The sequence below is a fragment of the Nelusetta ayraudi genome, unplaced genomic scaffold, assembly GCF_046127955.1.
Source record: "Nelusetta ayraudi isolate G7.1 ecotype Tasmania unplaced genomic scaffold, CSIRO-AGI_Nayr_v1 ptg000002l, whole genome shotgun sequence".
NCBI classification, from domain to species: Eukaryota; Metazoa; Chordata; class Actinopteri; order Tetraodontiformes; family Monacanthidae; genus Nelusetta; species Nelusetta ayraudi.
Window position 1 is genome coordinate 6,527,536 of NW_027466052.1, and position 24,697 is coordinate 6,552,232.

Genomic DNA, 24,697 nt, shown 5'->3' on the forward strand with positions numbered 1-24,697 from the left:
AGTTTTGCGTTCAGTTGTGTATTTATTTATCTCTTTTGTCGGTAGGAGACTACACGGCAGCCGAAGCAAGTGAGCGAAGATGGTGGATTTCGGCTGGTGAGTGTCTGCGGAGCGCATGTTTACCAGCGAGGAAGTCGGTTTTTTGGGTGTTGTTTTCTTCGACCCGTTATGTTTTGTCCGATATGTAACGATGTGTGTGTTTTTGCGCATGTTCCACGAGCGGCGATAGCGGCGCTGGTAGGGCGTATAAAAAAAATTAACGCAAATTACATGGTTGCGATGAAAACAGTGTAACGTGAGGCGCATGGCAGCCCCCTCTGTTCCACCATTGAGGGAATGAGGGAGATTTGAAAAGCTGTCCGAAGCGCTCCAACGCTGCGCTTATGCAACTAGTTGGGGGGGCCAGAAATATTCGCCACTTTTATCAAAAGCACAAGAGTCTCCGCGAGCACGCTTGTCTGATAAATCTAAACTTAGTTTGGGAACACGGTTAATTTGTTGCTCAGCCTCGAGTGCAGTGGCGTGTGAGTTAAAGTGCCCCCCAGAACAAAGCAGCAGCACATGGGGCAGCTGTAGGCCGCGCGTTTTAGCTTAGCTTGTTTAGCCTAGCCCCTGAGAGCAAATAATGGCTTGTTGGGACAAGACTAAGCATAACGCCAACGTAAAATTTAAGGGTTGTTTATTAGTGTTAAGTAAAGCCTAGAGAGCACGTCGAGTGATTTTCAAGCAGGACAAGCAGAGGGTCCTGATGTATTTTTCTCAGCGTGTACCTCGTTTGTTGTTGGCTAACGGCTAAATGTGCCGTCAAACTCTTGTTTTAGCAACGTCACTTGACTGGCCACGTAACAAACCGAATGATTCTTTCCCCACCAGTTGGAGGGCACTCTGGCTTACACCACCCAACCTCAGGTGTTCGTTCAGCAACTGTGTTTAGTGTTTGCACGGCTTGCGACGTCTCCGTCAAGCTATCACTAGCTCGGAGCGGCTAAGCTACCTGCACCATCAGCACACGGCTAGAGCTGCCCCTTAGCATTCTGGTCCCTCATGGGCGATACGTCGTGTTTTCTAGATAGCCCGCCACCGCGAGCCACTTCGTATCCCTCTAAGCGCACGCGCTTTCGGCCGTTTCTACGTACAACACTACGTTCGCGTGTTGGTTGATTTGTTTTAAGTCATTATGCTAAGGTTGGCGCACTTAGGGCGCCATGTTAAAGACGGTGGGGGAGGGGTGAACAACACCGCGCTGTGCGCATGCGCTACCGTGTCGCAGCGAACGCGGGTCACAGACTTCTCATTCATGTTTTCACTGACCTCGTGCTGCAGCGATAACTCATAACATGTCGTGGCGCAGAGGCGTAGTTGCTGTAACTTAAGAATAGTCAAAGGTGGTCGAACGGTGCGCATTAAAAAGGGGGGTGTAGTTTCTTTGTTTCGCTGGGCTTTATCGTCATCGTAAACACGTGCTCGTGCATCAGCCCTAATTTGCGAGTTTTTGCGACGCCAGGAAGTTCGCTTGATTGTTCTAACAACGCATACTTTGTATCCTTTCATCAACAGATCGACTCAGACGTCCATGACCCCCAAAACTCTCGCAGCTTGGAGCAGTGTGAGCACCATCCGCTGGTGCTGGACAACGGCTACAATGTAATGAAGTCTGTGTATTGTCAAAGTGCTTACAGTGCAGGTAGTTCTATGCATACCTACTGCAGTGGAGGCACTTACAGCAATACTCTTGACACGGATGTACCGAGTCACTGGCTACCATGGGACTTGGAAGTACCGTCTTTGTGCTAAGGTGCATCTAGTGCAGATAGTGAAATAGACTAGCACCTACTGCCCTAAGTGCTCCTTCTGGCATAAGGGGCTGTGATATGCACCACCAGACCATTTTCAATTTCCAATTGGGCCCAAATATCTTGCAGTTCTCTGCTAGTTTTGCATAGTTGCACTACAAGAATAGATGAGTTGTGCAAATCTATGCAAAACTGATGGTGGCCTGCTTGCTCTCCAACTTGTAAGGTCTTATTTTGGTTTTGGGGGTGTAAGATCAATATGTGATTTCAAAATTCATGCAAAGCCATTTGAAACAGGAATGTGAGTCAGTTCTCACCAGTGACAGTTTCAGGAGTACTAAAGTGCTTATAGTGCAGGTAGTGTTTTCACCCATCTACTGCAATGTGAGCACTTGAAGTACTACTAACTGCATCCGTCTTCCAGTGTTCTGAGTAAATCCTGTTTCCATTTATTCATAACGTGGTTAGTTTTGCTGGTTTGCATTCAGCTTTAACTGTCTGCTGTGCAAATCCATGCAAAACTGACTAAGTTGATGGCCTATAATCAGTAAAGTGGATGATTGAAAGACATGTCCAGCATTGGAGTGTTTGGGTGTTTTTTTTAAATTTTTTTATATTGAGTATCCCTTCTTACACAGGTGGGGATCTGTAGCAATGCTTTGTACTTGAAGGTATTGCACTTGTCCCGGCCTGTGAAGGAATGAGGAGATGGAGGCAACCTGCATCTTTACTTACACGTTGATTAGACTAATTTTGCTTTAGATTCTCATAAGAACATGTCAATATTTTAAGTGCTTGTTTGTAATGCCTGTTACCCAATAAAGTGTTTCATTTCCCTCCTTGAAAGCTTTGTCATTGACCTATCCTTAAAACACTTCTGGTGTACTCTAGAAACTAAACTATGCTTTGGGAAGTTGTGTATTTTATGCAAATACTTCAAAACCCATTTATAGAATAAAAGTTTTTCATACTTTTACAGCTGTAGGTCTCAGAAGTTGAACTAGAAGTTTCTTCTTGCATCAGTCAGTTAGTACACAAATCAATAATACTGTCAAGTGGTAGAAACTTTCATGTAATTTTGAAAGTGCATAATTATTTGGCAGCTGCTCTTGTAGATGCAGTTGGTGACCCTAACTCAAGTTCAGTTGGTCATTCATTCAGCAACAATAAATAAGTGAATCTGTCACTCAAGGTTGTGGTGTTGCACGAGGTAATCACGTATTCTTTAGGGGAGTGGTGAAAGTGGGATTTATGCTACCTTAACACCAGACTGTAGACCATAGAAAGACCACTATGTGCGCTCACATTCACTGCTACAGAAAGTCTAGAAGTAATTATCTAATTTACATTTTTGGAATTTGGGAGGGAGCAGAAGCCACGCAAGAGGGAAACAACGTGCAAACTACACACAAAGGTCCGGGGTCCAAACCACGGCCATGCTGCCGCGGATAGGTTGTGTTGAGCATTGCGACGCTGCGTCCAAGATAAAATTGTGGCGTTGCGTTCAAAGCTTGTGCCAGAAGATGGCGCAGTGAGGCTGCGGCTGGGACACGCATGCAACGGCGGGGTGCAGGTATCGTCGCGGTACCGCCTCTGCTGTCGGTCCAACCAACTTGGACATGATGCCGCTTTCAAAGACACTCACGCCGCGACTGCTTTACCCCCGACACCGGACTTCGATGATGATTCTTTGGAGCGGTTGTTCGACTCGAAGCCGAGCAGCTCATATTCGGCAGTGAAGGCTGAAATGTGGACAGGACTCACCTGAGCGGATCGGTTCACGGCTTCTACACCCGCTCATCGTTGTTACTCTACTTGCCCTGGATTTTAATCTTTTTTTTTTTTTCCCTCGTTTTTTTCTTAAACCACAACTACTAAAATGTTTGGGATGTGTTCGAGGTACTTTTTCCTCCTTTTGTGTTTCTCTGGATTTGGACTTGGAAGCGTCAACAGATGCGACGAAGTGCGCAAAGTTTTCCAGCTGAGGCAAATCGGACCAAATCAATTGGTGCCTCTCAGTCCCAGGCCAGGTAGGTGCTATAGAGATGAGCCAACACATGGAAACGTTTTTTTTTTGTGCGCGCGCGTCTCATTCAATGTAGTCTTTACTTGGCGTAATGTTATGCGAGTTTTGGACTTGGACACCTACAAACACCAAAGACAAATCACGCCGAGCAGTGTGACTATGACCGTAAGAATGTTGTCATCCAAATATCAGCCACCCACTTGAGAGGACCTGACTGACTGACTGACTGACTGACCTGTGCCCTTTGACTCTGTCATTTTCAGTCTTCTTGAACTGCTCTTTGTAGTTCCAAAACACACCTTTTAAGAACACATTTTGTAGGCGTGTGTGCAGTTATGGTAATAATACAGAGTGAAACGGGAGGTTTTGAGCTGTTTAAATGACATCCACTCACATGACTCTCAGATCATGACGCTTTCAGAAAACTCCCCGCAACCCACCCAAAAACCGTAAGAGAAACAGCAATAACAACAAACAAACCAATGCCAGGATAAAAGACTGTGTATTCTTCTTCGGCCTAACAAGTTAACGTTGCACAAGAGCACTTTTTATTTTATTTATTTATTTATTTATTTATTTATTTTATTTTTTTAAATGTTCATCATCTTTCCATAGTATCCATAACATTAAGTATACACAGGGATTCTAATAATGGCCTCAATCAAGCTGCTATGAACCTGACTGGATGTGCTACTATGACATGAACTGCTCTTATCCTTGGACACAGTGAGCAAATATTGCTGACATAGCTTCTTTGTTGTAATTTTTTTGTTTTGTTTTAAGTCTATTTTTTTTGTTCCTCCATCTGACTGGAGGAGATCAGTGACTTTCAGAGATAAACTAGCCTAAACAGGACTTATTAGCAAAGTTAGGTAAACTTCACTGAGCTAGCTAAACGCCTCCCATCGTGTAAGTTTGTATGAGAGTAAATCAGAAGATTTGGGGAAGAGGGAGATTACGGGTGTTGGATATTTTATGTGTGCTGTCAACAGCGGATGGCCTGCCTGCTCCTGCTGCTCCGCACTCCCCTTGGAAAAGTAAACTTAAATCATGTCGACTATACTTCCTGCCACAAACTGCTCCCCATAACCATAAGCGAACCTCTCGGTTCTCTCTTTTTTAACCACTGTGTGCAGGAAAATGGCTTTAATTGTCAGAGAGGCCAGAAGTGTGGCCTAAATCTCCAAACAACCCTCATAATGCCATCATGGCTCCTTGGAATGTAGCTGTGAGGATCTGAGCCCCCCTCCATTCAGCACTATGGTCATATGGTTTAAGAGGTACTTTCTCTCAGATAATTTGTGGGGAGTGATAAGTTACACTGTAAAAGTGCTCACTGCTGTTTTTACAGAGGCCACTTTGGCAGCCTCGTTCTGCGTTAAAAGCTCCATGGGGTTCAAATGGATCTTGACACTGGGAAGATGCAGAAGACGAGTTTTTGCACCGCACTGCGGATGACAGAGAGGGAGAGAAAGGGAGAAAGAGACGATCTCAGCCATGATTTTTTTTTGGAAGTTAACTATAACTGAGTCTGGGGCTTGTGAAAGATAACCTTCAGAAATCCCAGGAATCCATGGAGAGGGAAGCCCCCCACCCCCAGCACCACCCCCTCCTCTCAGCAAGTGTCAAACAGCCCTCAGTTTAGGTCAGAACTCTGCAAGTCAGAGGACCAGCGCCTTGGCCAAACAAACTTGCGGTGTTTGTGATAGAAAATGGCCCAAGTAAGCAACTTAGAGAAGGCGGACTGGAAATTCTTTAAGTTGTCTTATCTGGCAGCTTGGCTCCCCCTGCCAGTGCGCCGTCGCCTTCTCTGCCCCCTCCTTGTTCAGCGAGCTGATAGCGTCTCTGGCAACTGCGCCTCCATGCTCTGCCTGAGCATGTCTGGGAGGCTTTCGTAGGGTTGTGGGTCACTTTTTTTTTCTTTTAAAGATCTTTTGATTGTCCTGTATGTGTGCAGATTGCTTTCATTTGCAGCTTGTGGAAAACTCAAAACACATCAGTCGGTGAGATAATAAGGCTTTGACTGCTGAGACAAGCCCTGAAGGACCTACTGTGTGTGTCTGTGTGGTTTCCCCCCCCCCCCCATGAGACATCAAACAAGCGTGTTGATGGTTCTCGTCTGTGTTTGTGCAAAAAAACAACAACAGCAACAAAAAAATGTGTTAGTGGTGTGCTCCGCTTGAAGTTGAAACTTTTGATGGCTTGGTAGCCGTGTCATCTTCTGTCTTCAGTCAAATGTGAGGGGGCCAGAAGTTGAGTTGAGGCGCGAGCGTGGAGACGGAACACACCCATTCAGCAATACATCATCGGCTGAGAGCCCTCTGCCCTCCCTCACAGAAGAATGCTGTTAATCTATGTGTCAGTTTCCTTTCCAATTTATAATGCAGATAATGCAGGAAGTAGTTTGACACGCTCAATTATTTATATCTTGGGGCAATTCTAAGGTGTCAAGTTCACCTTGATGCCATGTCTATGGAATGCGCCGAGGAAAGTAGAGCATCTGAAAGAAAGCCTCCATAAGAGTGCATTTCTCTCAAGTAACATAGGGCTGTGTTTCGGTAGCTGAGGTCTGTATCACTGGTCCTGGTTTGTTTTAAAAATTGTCTGAAAAGTGGTCTCCCCAAAAAATATATTTTTCTCCAAGTCGATGTATGCCGTACAGTACACATACACATAAAAAAACAAAACAAAAAATAGGTTAGTGGGGAGAAATTTTTCATTACTGGTCATTTTGATTGGTAAAGTTGTAAACATTCTGTCATTATGCATTGTCATCAGTCATTTTAACTTAATAATCAACAAAATGGATACACACTAACTATTCAGATTCATCCACCGTTGAGCAATGATCACACAATAGATGGCTGAACGGCATATCCAGATTGGGACAAGTTGGTGTTCAAGTAGGCTTTCTGGGGGCAAATGAAATATGAGCAGTTCCCTGGCGGTGCCCTAAACGCACCGTTTCACACCTTCCTCCTGCTCCGCATGGACTGGAATCTCGTGACTGCTAGCGCGTCATCAAATTGGGCTTTTTAAAGAAACTTCCTTCACTCAACTGCCACAACATTCTTCCTCTGAGTGAAGCCACCGAGTTCATGCGTCAAGACAGACAATAGCCAATGAGTATTGCAACGGCAGGTTGGACTGTCGTATGTTCTTTTATGTGTTGATTTGACGTTTATACCCGGCGGATACACTGAAAAAGTTTTTGACTCCCGCATTCATGGGCCCATAGATGCGTTTCAGGTCCCAGTCGTCCTGTCAGCCATTTTAAAGGCATTTCTAAGACTTTCTCTGCTCCATAACATGTTAATTCATTCTTATTCTTCTTACAAAGTTTCATTTGTGATTTAAATGTAAAGGTCATTCGTGAAAAGTGGCAAACTGAAAATACAGACAAATACAGTAAATGTGGCTATTCTGGCCGCCACACAGACCACCTGCGTCGTCTGAAAACCCTGCGACTCTCCTCCCAGGCTCAGACCTTCAGGTGTGCGTGTCCAAGAACCTGACCTGCTGCACCAAAAAGATGGAGGAGAAGTACCAGTGGGCAGCCCGGAGAGACATCCAGAACCTTCTACAGACATCCAGCTCCAGCCTCAAGTTTCTCATCTCACGCAATGTGGCTGCTTTTCAAGGTGAGGCCACGCCCCGCCACCACGCACAGTTCACCCGATGAACGCCTGCTAATATCATCGCAAAAAAGCCCCTGTGACTGTCTTCGGATGTTTGTGCGTGTTGATTATTTGCATTGCAGACTGTGTGGGGGAAAAAAAAAGCTAGGTTTATCCGGTGTGCTTCTGCAGGATCGCTAAATTTGCACTTTGATCATGGGATTAAATGGGACTGTGGGAGATTTGGGAGGATGTTACTGCTGGCTTCTACCTGCTAGTTTATGGCTCCTCCTCTTGTGAGGTGTCCAGCTCTCCTCCATCTCCATCCATCCAGCCTCATCCTAAATTAAAGTGATGCTGCAGTAAATAAGCCCCTGCAAAACCCTTTGTGTGTTTTTTTAAGCCTTGCTCTCTTTTTGTAAAGTGCCTCTGTCCTTTTCAACCCCGCACTGACTCACCCTCGACTCGCAGGCAGCAACTTGCCTCGCCGCCCCGTGTGGGACGCCTCTCCCACTCTTAGCCGATAACGCTGGAGCAGTTTTTGCAATGAGTGCGGAGCTCATGCTGTGGATGAGGAGGCATATCATTAAGGCAATTTACTGTAACGATGCCTCTCAGCCTCTCAAGACGTGCTGTTATCCTCCTCCTCAACTCAAATGATTTGTGGGAGCGTCTGGCGCGATCACAGTGTTTTAGCTGCGGTCTGCAGGGGCAATGCCCGTGTTTTTGCTGTCAGATGTCTTGATGTGTTTATCCAGGCACCTGAGCTGCACTCGTGTACACAGCTTTTATGACGAAAGTTTATGTGGCACGGCATCCTGGGACGACTCGTTTTGACCTCAGCGTGCGCGGAGCCTAAATTCCGAATAACTGTTTGCAAGAGTTTTTTCAAAAGGCTCAACGTTTTTTAAAGATTTATTTTTACATTTTTTTTTAAGCAAATGTTGCATTAGTCATTAGAATTCTAGACTTTTATTCAACATTGACGTTGGACTCAGCCGAGTACTTACAAAACACCTTCTGATTAGAAATGGATGACTCACCAATTACAGCAATTTTGCTTGATGACATGCCTGAATCGGAGTTTACGATTGAGAAATAGGAAATGCAAATCAAACCTTGCTGCAGCAGCGTGTGCAGGCATGGGTGGGTTTCAAGCCTTACGGCTGCAGCTTGAGCTCTCTGATATAAATGTCACTCTCAATAACTAAACGGTATGTATTTTTCCTTCTCGACCTTCTAATAATAATGTGTAACAGTCCAGCTCTCCAAAGTGTGTTCACACGGGGCTATTCAGAAAAGTTTGCAGTCGCTCAGAGCCAGCCGCGCTCACATGGTTGTATCTGTAACGTGGCAGCCGGTGAGCACCTCCTGCCAAAGCAAACAGAGTTCCCTGTCAACATCGGCTCTCATCAGTCAACAAACACTGACGGCTGCCTCCAGCTGCCAGACTCCTCCTTACAAGTGGCAACAAACCATCAGCAATTTAAGAGACTCACTGGAGACGCGGTGATGAAATTGCACTTAATGTTGCATTTTATTGTCTCAGAAAGTCATTATAAGTCATTATTTTGTTCCTCGGAGGCATTTCATTTTGCTGCAGCCACTTTTAGCAGGCCTTTGCAATGATTCATCTGATTTTGGTTTCGTTCTTTGTTATTCGTTTGGTCTCTTTGCCATCACCCATGTCTGATTCCACCACTTTAACGACCCAATAAAACTCCTAACGTTTGATAGCGTGGAGCTGAAAGTACAGACAAACCATTCTGCTGGTTCAGAATTCCAGACTGAATAAATATATTTGCAGACAGCATTATCTTCATGATGACGACTGGCGGCATCCTGAGCCATCTCTCTCTCCAGCCGTAGGAACCTAATCCCATTTTTCAAGAATAACCTTTGAGATTTTATCAGCTCTGTGAGATTGCACATGAAGGATATTTTGAGATGTAAATTGTACTGTCATATAATGTGTTCGCCGACATCATTTATCCAGTTTAAAAAAATGTATTAACTTATGCAACTTAGTTTGGTTTACTTTTGAAGTATATCGCATGAAATAGATAATATTGGCTGTGAAGTCTACAATATCCGCTTGCTTTCAGTTTCTGTCACTCATTCACTCACTCACTCACACACACACACAAACACACACACACACACACACACACACACACACAGAGCCACCCACGTGGCATTGTTCTCTTTGGCTGTGGAGATTTTAAGCGGCTTTGTCACGTGAAGAAAACGCAGTGTGAGCCCGTACGTATGGGAAGCACGGAGGGACAAAAATGTCTGGCAGTTGTGTGCCAGCGTTAAATCAAAAGGCCCTTTCAGAACAAAAGTCAGCGCAACATCTATCGCATCTTGACAGCGGTGGTAGTTTGATGGGACTGAGAGGGGGGTTGTTATTCATTACTGTTCCGCTAACTTTTTTTTTTTAACGACTTTTATTTCTTTAACTGTTTTTGTCTTTCTGCCGCTTTGTGATTAATGAATTGGCAGAGTGCAGCAGGAATTTACATCGAAAGAAAGTATGTGGGTTAGGTGTTTGTGGAGGAAAACAAGTGGCCGAGTCCGTTTCGCTGACGACTGTCCGTCTGCCGTTGTAATTAGAGCGACGGCACAGTGTGTCATGCACCGCAAACACATGTTGCAGAGAGGATGAGTTAAAAGAGTGGGTTGTCTGGTGTGGCCGCTCGCTGCGTACAAAGCCTCAAATTGAGCATCTTCATTTGCTGCAGCTTCAGGAAGAGTTTGAGATTCATGTGGAGACGTTGAGATATGCCATCATCTTCAAAATGTTTTTGTAATTTCCTTTATAGTAATTTTTTTTTTTAGACTTGAAGCGGGGCCCATCAAAATGAACCTTTCATAAATACAAATTCTTTGCATTTATATGTAATGTGTTACTTGCAAACCACTTTCATACTTTCAAAGTATCCATGCCTTTCTAATCTCGTCTCAGCCAGCAGTTTGTTGAGCGTTTCTGACATTCTCCAACATCTCCAGATCATTTCGCAGCCAAGTGATAGCTGAGCAACTGAGGTTGGTGGAAGAAAAAGACCTGAATAAATGCTAAGTTCATGGCGCACTGCCAAACAGGCAGCCTTTGAGTTTCAACGTTATTTTTTTTTCCCCCTCCTCCCGGACTGCTGGTCTGTCAGTAAGTCTCTGAGGATCTCATGTTTTCTTTCACCGGTTGTGAGGTTCCTGCACGTCGTCCACTTGGCGTGCAAATATGGGGTGTGCGGAGCAGGGCTTCAGGGGAGATATGTGTATTTTTTAACCCTGTGCAGGTTTATCTCACATCCATGGTAACCGGCTGAGTTAAGCTAAATAAAACTCACAAACAGAATCAACTTGGGATCAGCTGCTATGATGCCCGTGGATCACATCAAAGGAGAAGTGTGGTATCACCTGACTGGAGAAAACCCATGACCTCAAGCCTCAAAGAAATTCATATATCCAGTCACATCTACTTTGGAACAGTCCACTGGTGTGGGGGGCTTCTGGTTGCGGGAGTGCAGTGCACAGCCAATGGCTGACTGCTACCGTAATGGCCTCTCAAACAAACACCTTCTGTAATTTGTTCTTCTTGTACTTCCTGTTTTTTCAGGAATTACAGGTCTCATCATCTATGAAGGCAAATCACTTTTTCCTAGCATCCTATTCATGTTTTATTGAGCAAATGTTCCCATTTCACACATTTGTAGATGTTTGCAGGTCATGTGATTCAAACACCGTATCTGATTAAAACTAAACTGCAGAAATAAGGTAAAGGAAGCCTCTGGAATATAATTGACCCTTCCCTAATCCCTGCCCTTTGCTCTCCAGTTCTGATGGTTAGCTTCGTTGGTGGACTTTTCAACTGGTGTACTGTTTCCCCTAAAACAGGCTGAAACTTTCTAATGTTAGAAAAGTGTTTTTTTTTTTTTTTTTTTTTTTTTAAATAAAATATTCCAAATTGCACACCTGCTTATGATTTGCTAAGCTACGAGAAAACATTCTTTTTGGACAGAGACATGTCTGTGGTCTCTTTTTGGTTCCTGTCAATGCTAAGCTAAGCTAAGCTAAGCTTAGTACATTCAGGGATCAGTTTGGCACGAATGAACTTAAATCATTCTCCTTGTGTCTAGTCATTCCATTAGAGACAGTTCTTAGTGGTTTCCAGTGTAACATGAAAAAAAATTCTCGTCTTTATATATTTTGAAGCCTGCTTATTGCCACATTGGTGTTTTACGGGTGAGCTAAGAACAGCTGTTATTTATTTAATGGTTTAACTCTTACTTAAAGGTCTGCGCACCAGCCTCTTGCCACCTTTTAACGCTTGTGGTCGTCCTTCCAGTCATGCCTCATTTTGGTTTCTAGTCTGGGAAGAAACAACAGTTCTACTCATCACGTGATGCTGGAATCCGGCAAACACAGACCACCACTGCTTTTCTCTCTCGCTCTCTCTCTCTCCCCCCCTCTCCCTCTCTCTTTATTTGCACTGGTCCTCATTATGAGCCACTGTTTTGTCGTAGACACAAGTGGTGCCGATGAATGTCAGATCAAACGGGCCCGACTGAATTGGGGTTTGCTTGAAGTGGGAAGGTCAGCCCGTTGCGTTGAGGAGTCTCTGTTTGCCGCTAATGCTAATTGTTTCTGTTTACCAGGATCCAGTCCTCGTTCTATCGCTTTTCAGATTTGAAAAGGAGCTTTTCTGTGGTGTCAGTGGCTGCTGAGGTTGACTGTTACCGCAATAAAGAAAAGCCACCCAGCCTGTGTTAAGTCTACTGTGTGAGTCAAAACGCTGAGACACAAGTTAGACTATCAAATATCCCGATGTTCCCTCAAGCACCTTGTGACCTGTGAGAAATATGACTGCAGAAGGAATCGTAAACCCTATATTAACATTTATTAAGAGGAAGATACTGTTACCCACCCTAACCCCCAACAAAAGTACAATTTTCAGTGTTTTATCTGATTCAGCTAATTAGGAGCAAAAACTTCCTTTGTGAGTCCACATTTTTGTAGATACTGTGGCCTGCACAAGCTCTTTGTTGTAGTGATCTTGATAGAAGTGTATGAGGCCTTAGGAAAAAAGGATAATAAAAGAAGCCTGGGGGCCCTCGGCTATTCGGGGGCCCCCAGGACTACATATTCATTAGTTGCAAATTTGTTTAAACCTTAAAGCTAAGCTGGTCCCTTATTGTTGCTTTGCTTGTCCCTTTCCCCCCTTTTTTAGAGGCTTGTTCTCATGTTTTCAAGGTGCATCTGTTGTTGTTGCCCTAAAGCTAATGTAAGGCAGATAATACACACAGTTTACGGCATCAGTTTTGCTTTACTGTCCTCCGAAGTCAAAGTAAACAAGCAACATTTGAACCGAAACGTTGCACCATCGCATTAGTGAGGAATCACACAAGAGCCACTTGTACACTGGATTGTCGGCCTAATGAAATGACACATTTCTTGAGTTGTTGTTTTAGCACTAATGCTGCGTCAGGTGTCAGAACCTCATCGTGTAGAAAATCTGTGATTATTTTTTTACCGTCTGTTGTTTACTTCCGCTGTTGCAGAAATTGTAAAAGTCAGAATTTTGGGATGGAGCTGTTTTTGAAAACGTGTTGCATGAATTGCAGTGTAGTGTTACCAGGTTACACAGTACAGGACTCCCTTCATAGTTATTTTAAACCCCGCGCTGCGGCCGCTACCACATTAACCTAACTGCTCCTTTGCGATCCACATTGCTCCTCCAAGAATTCTGTTGTCCACCAACACAGTAATTCCTGACCAAGGACATTGTGCTGCGACCAGCCCAGAGCGGTGTTGCATCTCCGACTACAGTAGCGTTAAGTGTGCTCTCTTCCAGTAAACTTTCCATGTTGGTCACAAACTGGCTGCGCACCTCATTCTGAGAAAAATACATGTTTTTATAGGTCTCTGCATTTTAAGATCTTTTGTCAACAAAGTAAACATTCCCTCTTCTTAAATTCCCCTGCAGAAACACAAAGTTATATTAGACAAGGGCTAGTTTTGATGCAAGCTTCCTCAGGAACACTCTGCCGGTTGATTATATGAGCACCATAAACCGACTAAGGTTTTGTGGAAAAACTCTGCAGCATGACTTAATGCCGTCGCAGTGACACATTTGTGGATCTATAAAGTTCTCTAAAGTTCTTTCCTGCCCAAAAGGGAGTGAGTCGCGGAGCCGGTACACTCCTGCATCCATTTGACAGCAGGGTTCCACTTCTCATTACAACTTTTCATGCTGTTTAAGGAGCAGGAAATGTCTAATGGAAACTGAAACGCTCTGAAGGTCAGACATTCAAGCATACCATACGTTAGGGTATTACTTTCAAAAATAGCATTTTTTTTCTGTATATATATATAAAAAAAAAGTATCTAAAAAGTTTTTTGACTTGTCCCATTTCCCAGGAGAAATTGTTTCAGGGAGTAAGGCCAAGGTCAGAGCTGGATTGAGATGTTTGGGATTCAGTATTGTACTGTGCAACATATTATTACAGAATACACTGGACTGCAACATGATGTGGTGAAGGCGACCTGCTGAAGTTCAAGACACCTAATAAAGTGGCCGGTCTGTCAGAAGTCTAAGACACAGTATTCCAGTCGCTACTGGGTGGTTTGGGACGAAAGTGGGTTAAGACTCTTTTCCCTCTCTTCTAAAATAGCTTCACATCTGGGCGACACTTATTTTGTAGAGATGTTCACAGACTAGCAGATGAAGGACTGTGGTGGCTCTTGTGACTTCTCCTCTTCTGGCACCACGAGCTCGACATCTGTGGCTTGGGGTGACATATTTCTGCCGCGTCTGCTTCAAGTGTTGGGAGAGACGTCGGTGCCTCCCTCAGGATGATGTGGTCGTCAGACTTACCGCCCAGCAGTAGATCATAAGGGCGACTGCACGGCTGGTAGTTCAGGAAGAACTACCCGTGGATTTAGTGGCGCTGCTGCGTGGCAAACTGAGCTGCTCCTTGTGATCTTGTTGTGAAATGTTAAGATGTAGAATTTTGGTGAGTCTCTTGTGCACTTGCGACTTAGGTAAACACCAGCGCGTTGCCTCAAAGCGCCCCCGTGTCAAAGCTTGTTGTCACAGATCCAGCAGTGTGGTTGTAGCCGCTCGCTCTCGCTTCTCAGTGACTTCAATGATTCCTTGTTTTTCCTCAACCGACAAAACTAAACAAACCAACATCAGTCTTTTTTTTTTTCTCCCCAGCATAGAAAACCACGTCACTTATTGTGTTAGCAAAGAGCTAAAACTGCTGGTGCCATTGCTTTCGATTGCATCCTGACCTTGTAGGATCAGGCGAGGACGAGTAGATGATGGCAGATGGAACTGCTGGTTGTATATGTGTGAATTTCAACTTTTCTTTTTTAATAGAATAGGAAACATTTATGTAAACAGCAGTCATTTCAAAATAAATGATTTGCTCCAAAGGTTGCACACTTGCCTAATGTTTTTCTTTTTAAACTGATGAACCGCAAACATCATCTGAGCTGATTGGAACAGCTCTGCACTGACTTGCGTCTCAGGAATGTCTTGTTGTTGATTTTGGAGCAATGTTAGCTTTAGCTTCTAGATTTTTGCCTTTCCCTTAATATGATAATCCTGGTAGCAATTTAATGACTAAGCAATGAGCTTATAAAAAGGATCTTACATTTTCCCTCTATTTGTTTTGGTGGAAAAACTGTTGACCACCAGGAAACATTAGCATGTTGCTAATAGCCATTGTGTGTCATAAACATTGCTTTGCAGCCACTCGGGCTTCTGGTATCTTACTGACACATGAAGTAGGCCTAGTGTGTTTGCTCTAGCCCTGATAGAAACACCTGATGTATATTTTTTCATATCTATCGTTTGCTTCAAATTAGTTTTATAGTTAATGGAAACACACCTTGTGTTCCTGGCCGTGTTCCTTAGCAGGCTTTTTCTCTTATTCCCAACCTGGTCAGCGCTCCTTTGTCCAAAACCTTTCATTTATCAGTTTTGTCCGACGGTTCCGACCCTCTTTGTTACTTCTACAAGGGGAGTGTGCTAGTGTGTTGATATATGCATGTGTGTCTCTCTCTCTCTGTGTGCCAGTCACTGCAGGGGCCTCTCTGCTAGTTTTCTTTTTTATTCCACAGAATTTTGGGCTTGGCTTTGTGATTCAAGACTGGACAGTTGATCCAGAGGAGGACAGAGAGGGGAAAAAGAATGCAATGGAGAAGAATGAGCGACTGATGGGGAGAAAGTTGGGAGGACGCCAGTTTCTATTGAAAGTCTTTTCAGAGTGTTTGAAGTCAGGGGATGAGGATTTAGAGGGAGCAGGATTATTCAGAGTCAAAACCCCTCAAGGAAACATAGCAGAGTGAATGGCCGTGGCTTTGCTGTTCTCTCACTCCTGTTGCCCTCGCTGTGTCCGAGATTCTTGTCAACACTGTACTTAAATAACCAACCTCACACATTTAATAGCACGTTTGATATTGACACCAATCAGCAAATCCGTTCATTGACTGTGGTCAATAACATGTTGTAGTAATCTTGGCTAATTTGTGGTCGGGGATGCCAGTGATGTCCCAGTATTTATTTATTTATTTAAATAGAAGCTAGGTCATCCTCATTGGGCACAACAAGTCAGACAGACAGTCATGACATCTCAAATTCTGAATTATGCCGAAGCCCTTTGCAGAAAACACAGTTGTGTGGGACTCAACAAAACAGCAGGCGACACTTCAGTGCAGCACTTTCAATGCTCAACGGGTGGCCATCAGGAGCGTACACTCGGAAACCTCTCTCTCTTTGGGAACTTGTGCTTTAGCTGCACATGTTTACATGACCGGGCTCTGGAGCACACAGCCTCTATTTGTCATGATTATTGTAATTGAGTTTGAATGTTGAAAACAGATTTAAGCCAGGGATGCCATCACAGTCAGCATAGGGTCTTCTTATTTCATGAATTACTCGGTAATCCCTCACACGCCCCCATGTGACCTTCCCTGACAAACGCCGAAGAGCTTCAACAGTTGTCAGACGTTAGGCTAATTGCTAACTTTATCATCGCGTGTACGTGTTTAATTTAGCAGCGCTCAGGACATCCAACAAAGTTATCGCACTGAACTTGAACCACTGCCACAATAAATTCTCCAGAGGTGAACGTAAGCAGTGACACACACACACGCACACACACACACACACACACACACACACACACACACACATTTGCCAGCGGAAAAACATTTCTCATACCTACATGTTCAACACAGACCCACATTTGTCTCACGTTTGTCTAGCACACATCGGTGCTGCAAGCCTGGCAGCATGAATGTGCAAAAATTCAGAATTGAAGTCAAGGGACTTCTGCAAGGGCGCACACACACACACACACACACACACGTTGCAGTGCAGTCACTCACTGCATAGAGATGAGCCCCAAAAATATGCACACCAGTCAGCACTTTGCATTCTTGGTCTCCTGTGTGCCCTTTTGAAATGGAGATTCATGGCTGTTGGCTGTTGTCTTAGGGCCATTTGCTGGATTAGACGTTGCAGCACGCTGCTAAACAGGAGCCATCTTTCCCATAGATTTGCACTTTTCAGATTTCGCACTGCTACGAGGTCGACTCAACGCTGGCCGCGTGGCCTCTAGCGAGGCGGTGAGACTCCAGTGTGATGTTTGCGTTGCTGAAGTGCGGAAAAATTTACAGCTTTTCAGCCTGTCGGGCGGAGAAGTGAGCCTACGCTGACGTCTCTCCGCGCAAACCGTGCATGCTGCCTTGATTCGATGGTATGTTAAGTGAATGGTTGGAGGCCATAATGGGATGTTTTTTTTTTTTTTCTGGAAGAGGCCTCTGAGTCAAATTATATATGAAAAAAAAATCCTTGAATAATTTACATGTCTCATTGGTAAACCAGACATAAATAACAGCACAGCTGTCGGTTGAAGTGAGAAACACAACTTTTATGTCACGGAAAATGATCACCACAAACGCATATTATAGAAAACATTGGTGTGATTGTAATGCCCTCAGCCCCAGCACCGCCACATCACTCTTGGCTGGTTTCTTTGGGAGAGGAGTGTGATTCTCTTTCCTTCTACTTGGTTGTCTGGAGAGCAGAAATCACTGCTGTCAGTCCGAACGGCGGGAGTGTTTCCTCCACTACGAAGGAGTCTGGAGGGATTAGAGCGGAGTGAAATCCTAAACACGGCAACAACACACAGCAGCACACCGAGACCACTGTCTCGCCCGCCGCCTCCCTCCCTCCCTCCTCCTCATCCTGTCCAACTCCCACTCATAGTCAACCTAATGGCAAAATTGACCTGCTTATCACTCCGGAGGCCAGTGAGTGACAAATGAAGGTTTTTTTTTTTTCTTACTCTGGGGATGTGAGCGACGGATGTGGGGCTCTGCTGATGGGGATGTTAGGTTCAGACTTGTTTATTCTGTAATCTCACTTCCTCACCATTACTGATGGGATTAGATGGTAGATTTGTGTGTTTTCACACAAAGTCATTATTTACTTTCACAATGCATGTGCAGACATTTTTTCCACTGTTCAGCTACAGGTTGGCCCCCTGTTCAAGACTGCAGTGGAGTGAGAATCTGTAAGGACACATAGGCATCAAATGCTTATCATGCACTTTGGCAAATAAGTACAAAATGCAGTGAGGTAGGTATCCATGCTGTTTTTTTTATCGCCGCTTCCCCTGCACTTAAGGTCGTGGCTCCCAGCAGTCTTAGGGTGAAGGTGACTAACACTCTGTTTATCACGGGGCAGACAAACAACCATCCACACTCGCATTCACACCAGACTCCCAAATAGCTTAACGTGGGGGACTGTGGGAGGAACCCAGAGAACCCAAACAGACTCGGGGAGAACATGCAAGCTCCCACACAGAACGGTCCCAGTGTGGCGATCGAACCCGCAACCTTCTTGCAGTGAGGTGACAACACCAACTGCTGCAGCTCGGCCCTATTTTTGAAACATAATTACTTTAAAAGGTGTTGCAATCTTTGACCAATCTTTTCTCTGGTTACCCTCCTTTATTTAAATACTTTTTGGGAATTCTGACGTCCGCAACCTTTAACGACCCGGAAAATGTCATTACATCATCGAGTCGACAATACTTTGCGGCGCGATTAAACTGCTTTTCCGGGAGCCAGCCGTGGCTAAAGTGCTTATGAGCCGCTGCCGCATCGCACAACTCATGAATCTGATGTAATTATTGTTCCGCGGAGTCGCCGCCGCTGCTGCCTCGCGCGCCTCAAATCCTCCATTCAGCCTTCTGACAGCTGTGTTAACTCCGTCGCTGGCATCTAACAGCTCCCTCAGGGCGGCCACGGGAAACCCTGGGCAGCCTCGCACAGAGCCACCTTTGAAAGCTAATGAAAGCTTTATTATGATATTATTATTTGGAGGCCGTCTGTGAAGCTGGCAGCTCGTGCGCCCTCTGGGCCCCGCTGCCGTTTTCTGTGCAGCTTTATGAGCTGACGTGCTTTCAGACCCCCCTCCCCTGCCTCCCCCCTGACACGTCAGGCCAGGACGAAGGGACGTTTGACCCACGCACACTAACACACCAGCGTCTGTGCTTGCAGGCTGGAAGACGTCCATTTTACATAATGCATTCCTCAGCCTGCCGACTCCTCACCTTAACCTGACCTCTAAAAAAACAAAAAACAACAAAAAATCCAAGCCGATCGAACTGCTCAGTGGAAGCTTTGCACTTCGCTTTTCACAAACGCCCTCACGGAACAAGAAGTGCAGAACCGGGCTCAGACAAGCCGGCACGCTTCCCCTACAAGAGGCACTTTATTGACCCTCTTGGCTTCTTTTCCTCCTGAGCGCCACATTAGAGGCCACGTTTGCGGGCCGAGCGCTGCTTCTCTTTGAAGTGTTGGAGAGCTCGCAGCAGATCCTCAAATATTGACTTTTGAGCCTTCTGGTAGGAAAGAGCGCGCCAGCGGGAGACAGGACAGGAAGTGGGGAGAGATGGAGAGATGGAAGGGAGTAGGTGAGGTGAACTGAAAGAAAGAGAGAGAGAGACAGAGCCACTCTGGGTGGGCGTTGCCTGATTGCCGGCAGACACAGGGTCTAAATTAGCTGCGGCTAAATATGTGTTTGCCCGCTGCCGATGTGAGCAGAGTGGGGCGTGTTTGTTGACGCGGAGGTGGAGGAGGAGGAGGAGGAAGAGGAGGAGGAGGAGGAGGAAGTGCTCGGAGATAAGAGCCAATGGTGAGCTGACCGCAGGGAAAACAGATTCAAATGACTCCAGGTCTGGATGTGGCTCTCTGGCTTCTCCTCCCCTGTTCCCCAGCGCTGCTCTTTTCATTTCCTCACTTTAATCTTCCATTGTGATTTTGATTTATTTCAACTTTCGGTTCCCTTTCAGTCCCTGCAGTAAATCTCCCCTTTCTTCTCCCTCTGCCTTTTCCTTTGCCGTTCCTCTTCCTCTCTCTCCCCCCATCCTCCTCCTCCTCTGCTTCTACCTTTTCCTCTGAATAAATCAAATTTCATCTCTTGCCCAAAATGCCACGTGATGGCGCTGCATCACACTTTTTCGAGCCTGCAGCCTTCAGTTTTCCGTGTAGAAAACAATCGGCTTTTCATCGGAACCAGAGATGTCCGGGGAAAAAAAGGACAAATATTAACAAAAGAAATTCCTCAAGATTCCTTTTGCCTCCACCATCTGCAGGTGACAGCAGGCGGGTCAGCGAGCCTCTGAGCTTTAAGTAAAGAAAGATGGGACGGTGTGATAGGGTCTGTCCTGGTCCTCGTGCAAACGTGCTGCCACATGCCTGAACACAAACACGGCGCGCGTGAAATAGGCAGCGTTTGACTGCAGTGGTTTGTTTGTAGATCCGTGGCGTCAGCTGGATAACACCTCAATCTCCTGCTGGATCAGGAGAGTCTGCCAGCCGCTGTGTGCTTGTTTGTTTGTTTTGTTTGGGCGTGTGCGTGTGTTTGTGTGTGTGTGCTGATGCTGTCCCACTTTGGTCTGATTTAGTGGCCTCATCCGTCTGGAGTCACCCCCTTTCCTTACATCAGATATTTTTTTTGTAGCTCACATCTTTTGGACCAGAAGTTGCCGTGTTGTGTTGTCTCGTCTCTCTCAGTTTAAACCCCAGGGAGAGGAAAGAAAAATATGTGTTCTGTGATGACAGGGTGAGTAAAAAGTGAGTCAGGCCAGAGAGGTTAAAATAAGGATGCTGAAAGAGTCAGGCAGCGTTGCACTTACTGCTTTTAATCAATGAGTGCGGGAACAGTGTAAACGTGTGCGTCAGCCTCCGGTAGTGGATTACAGACAGGTTGATTTTTATGCTCCGCTCGTGGAAATTGCAGGAGCCTGTTGCTTCCCACTCCACACCTTGTTAAGGTTTACAACCAGGGAGGAAGCCGGCTCGCATTTGGAAATAAACCCAAATTACTGCCACGTCAATACAAAGAAGTCGTCTTTAGAAAACGAGGATTTATAGCGAGGCCAGTTGAGGTTTTGTGCTTGTGTTGTGCAAATCACAGACACCTTACACAATTGTGAAGTAAAAGACAGTTGAAGCATGAACTCAGTTCCATTACTCCAATGATATATGAGATAGCACTAAGACAAATGTGGAGGTGCTATCATACTTGTACTGTACATTTTTTGCTTTTCCTCTTGATTAAACTCTGATTATATCTAAAAAAGCTCTTACAGCAGTCTTGAAATTACTTTTTGAAACTCACCACAAGCGAATATCTTTTATCTTTACAACTTTACAATGCAGATAGATATTGACATGAAATATATGAGCAAGATGTATGTAATTATGCAGCAAAGAAAAACACGGTAAATAACTCTAAATATGCTTTTTATGAAAGGTGGCTGTTTTGAAGAATTTAAACACAAAACGTTGAGTTATTTTACACTTTCATTGTTTCCCACATAATTCCATGTGTGCTCATACGTAGTTTTGATGCCTTCAGTGAGAAACTGCAATGTCAATAGTCATGAGAATGAAAGAGAAGACATTAAATTCATAGGGTGTGTCCAAACTCTTGACTGTGTATCTCTTTCCAGCTCACCTCTAGAAAATCACACAAGCTCAGTTCAACCATCACTGCAAGTTCGAGACTCTTTCACAAAGAACAAAGGACAGTGCATGTTGGATGTTCTGGAGATGAAGATGAGAGGGCCGGGCTGAGGTGATCTGGACGTCGTGAGAGGAGGGACAGTGAATATCTGGGGAGAAGGACGCTGAGGTTGGAAGTGGCAGTCAGGAAGTTAGTTGAGATGGGTGAGGGAGAAGAGGATGCAGAGGGTTGGAAGGAGGCAGACGATGCTGAAGGGGACGGCACTCAGGAGGAGAAGGAGAAGAAGGGTTGCTGCAGTGAGCAGCGTGTTCTGATTCCACTGGAACAAGACGGATCGCAGGACCTCCAATATCCCACAATGAAGACAGCGCTTCCTGCTGACTGTACTGCCTGAGCAGTGTGTGTGTTTGTGTGTGTACTGCCTGAGCTGTGTGTGTGTGTGTGTGTGTGTGTGTGTGTGTGTGTGTGTGTGTGTGTGTGTGTGTGTGTGTGTGTGTGTGTGTGTGTGTGTGTGTGTGTGTGTGTGTGTGAACCCACGGTGTCACTGACTGACTCATACATGGGGGGGGAGTGATGGTCTTTTTTCCTCCCGCTGCCTATCAGGTGTCCCCGGGCTTCTCTGTTGTGGCTGCAGCTATTCACAGAGGATGAATCGCATTAATGAAAACAGTCTCCTCCTCCTGAAGCCGGCCGGTGGCACTCGAGCTGAGGGAGCCTGTAAACACGGGGAACTTCAAAGAAAAGCGGCCGATACCGATGTGATCTGCACACCCGCCGCTTTTCACATTCGGGGATGCACTGCCCCAAAAAAAATAATCATTTTTTTTTTCTTTATCTTCAGGAGTGCAGGAGCTTTTGGTCTCGTTGTCCTCAACAAGAAATACTCATCTTATTTCTCAACTGTGATCTTTTCCCCGTGGCCGGGTTCCTCTGAATACTAAGGTATCGGAGCCAAGTGGAGGCTGATTGATGCTGTATATTCACTCGTTCCTGCGGCATTGCCTCTTCATTACACCTCCCAAATCTCCTGGCATTGGAGCAACACTAGTAACTCTTTGCACAGGCAAATAAAACAGCACGGCGAGCTTTATTCGTAAAATGATTGGATAATTACCACAAATGTCTGGCAGGTTTTGGTGACAAAGCAGCAAATTATTGGAAATGCTGTCACAGAGAGATGCTGTCATTAAACTAAGGCTCGCTGCCTGCATTTGCATATGATTAATCACCGCTGGTAAAACATAAGAAGTGATGAGCGTCGATTGTTGCCTTTGCATTTGCTCCAATCAACCAGAACTTGCTAAAGTTCTAAGTGAGGTCATCACGAAGATCACCATGAAGTTTTCCTGCTTGATTAGGATGTTTTCAGTATTGTCCTTATAAGGTGAAGACTTGCAATGGAGGGAAAGACCCAGATCAGATTTGAATTCTTCATACCACTTTTATGTTTGTGTAATATTACGTATAAACTGTGGTCGTTTTTAGAGGTACGGAAATGTGCTTGTGATAAATATGAAGAAACAAACCGAAACATAACCAAAAAAGAAAAAGTTGGTGAGTGCCCTGATATTGTAATGAAAAATGTCTCCCTCTGGTGGCAAAGGTAACACTTGCAATCTCATTCTCGTCTCAAAACTTACTGGGTTAATTCGGGGTTTCAGGTTGTTTTTGTTGTCGGCTCCCACTGCACATTGTTACATACATAATGTTAAAATAAATGAAAAATAAGTAAAGTCTAATCCAGGAATGGGTTTGTGCTTCGAAAAAAGCAATATCTAGCATTTCTACTGAAGTGCATTAAAAAAACAAAAATAGATACAAATGGCTTGATTTGACACATTTACTTGTGTTTGTCCTTATAGCTGTGGACTGTGTGAGATTTGTGCTGAGTCTTCAGCTGGATCACGCTTTCTACGCAACACAACCAGCGTTATAAAACACGCTACATGCAAACTAACCGCTTTTGCTTGGGATCACTCGCAGTTCCCAGTGTCGGCCACTTGGTGTCGATGTTGCCATCGTGTCTGATGGCTGACTGTCCTGTTAATATCGCAGGATGCTTTTGGGCCTATTATTGGTCGTTTGACCGATGACCATCCAGCGAGTGTCTCCTCGCTGGTGCTTTATAATATTCTCGTGTTGATTCTGATGTCTGATGCGCTTCTGTCAAATCCAGATTCAGAAAAAAAAAAAACCCACACACGTGCATATGTGGAATGTGAAACAGACTGACAAGAGAGACTAATCATATGAAAGAAATAAAACAAATAAATAAATCCATTTTCACTTGTGAAGCGCCAACCGCCACAAGCCTTGACCTTAGGTGTAACTCATCACTCGGCTTGCCGTCACAGTTAACCAGATCATCTCACATTAAAGGGAAATGAAACGGAAAGTGAGCGCGGCAATTACGGGAAGCGGGGAGAGAAAATAAAAAGAAGGAAATGGGATCAAATCTCAAAGCCTTTTAAGCATGGAGAGGAGCTCCGGAGCAAGCTGGGAGACGCAGGCGAATCTGACTGAGGGGCCGTTGTCCTTGGTGTAAAATGACATTGTATTAGGATTATTGTCAAATTATAGAGCAATACAATTCACATGTTGGGATTTATTGACATGCCACTTATGGAGGGAGACGCCTTCGCAGTTAGACATGTGACAATGTCTCCGCGGCCAATCAGAAGACGCTTCCTGATCAGCTTTTGGACCCGTTTCACAGCGAGAAACCCTCTTGCATGCTAATCGGTCTAACTTGCTCTTCTCCTCATGAAAAGCAAATGATATCCTGTATTACACAGACAAGGAGAAAGTCTTCCTTTGCCAGAGTCTCGTCCTCTTTAAGCCCAGCACTCCTTTGCATTACCACTACTGAAGGTTCCGTCTGCTCTCCAGTCTCGGCTGCAGAGGCGAAACGCCGTGTTTTCGCCTTGTTTGGCCTTGTTTCGTCGCTGTTGTTCTTACTGTTTGTCTTGTCGTCACGCGGCTCCGTCTGTCTTTGTGCTCGCTGTGTGGAACACCTGCTGCAAAGTGACGCTTGAAACCACGACGGCGGCACAGCTGCTCATGTTTAGACTTTCGCTGTGAGAATGTTGTTGAAGCTCAGCGGCTGCTCACCTCCCGTCGCTGGTTGGCTGAGCTGGAGCCAAATCTTAGAAACTCAGAAGCGAAAAAGTTGGTGCCCAAATCGAGTAAAAGTGTAATTAAAGTAAAA

General features: G+C 45.0%; 1 protein-coding gene across 1 annotated transcript in view; it reads left to right on the top strand.

Moving 5' to 3' along the window:
- The first annotated feature begins 3,306 nt into the window (after positions 1 to 3,306).
- The window catches only part of gpc5a (glypican 5a), a 101,624-nt gene continuing 80,233 nt past the window's right edge, over positions 3,307 to 24,697 (top strand). The window contains exons 1-2 of the mRNA XM_076020365.1: positions 3,307 to 3,823; positions 7,299 to 7,460. Of these exons, the coding sequence (XP_075876480.1) occupies positions 3,673 to 3,823; positions 7,299 to 7,460 (313 nt within the window). The 5' untranslated portion in view covers positions 3,307 to 3,672. The remainder of the gene's footprint in view (positions 3,824 to 7,298; positions 7,461 to 24,697) is intronic.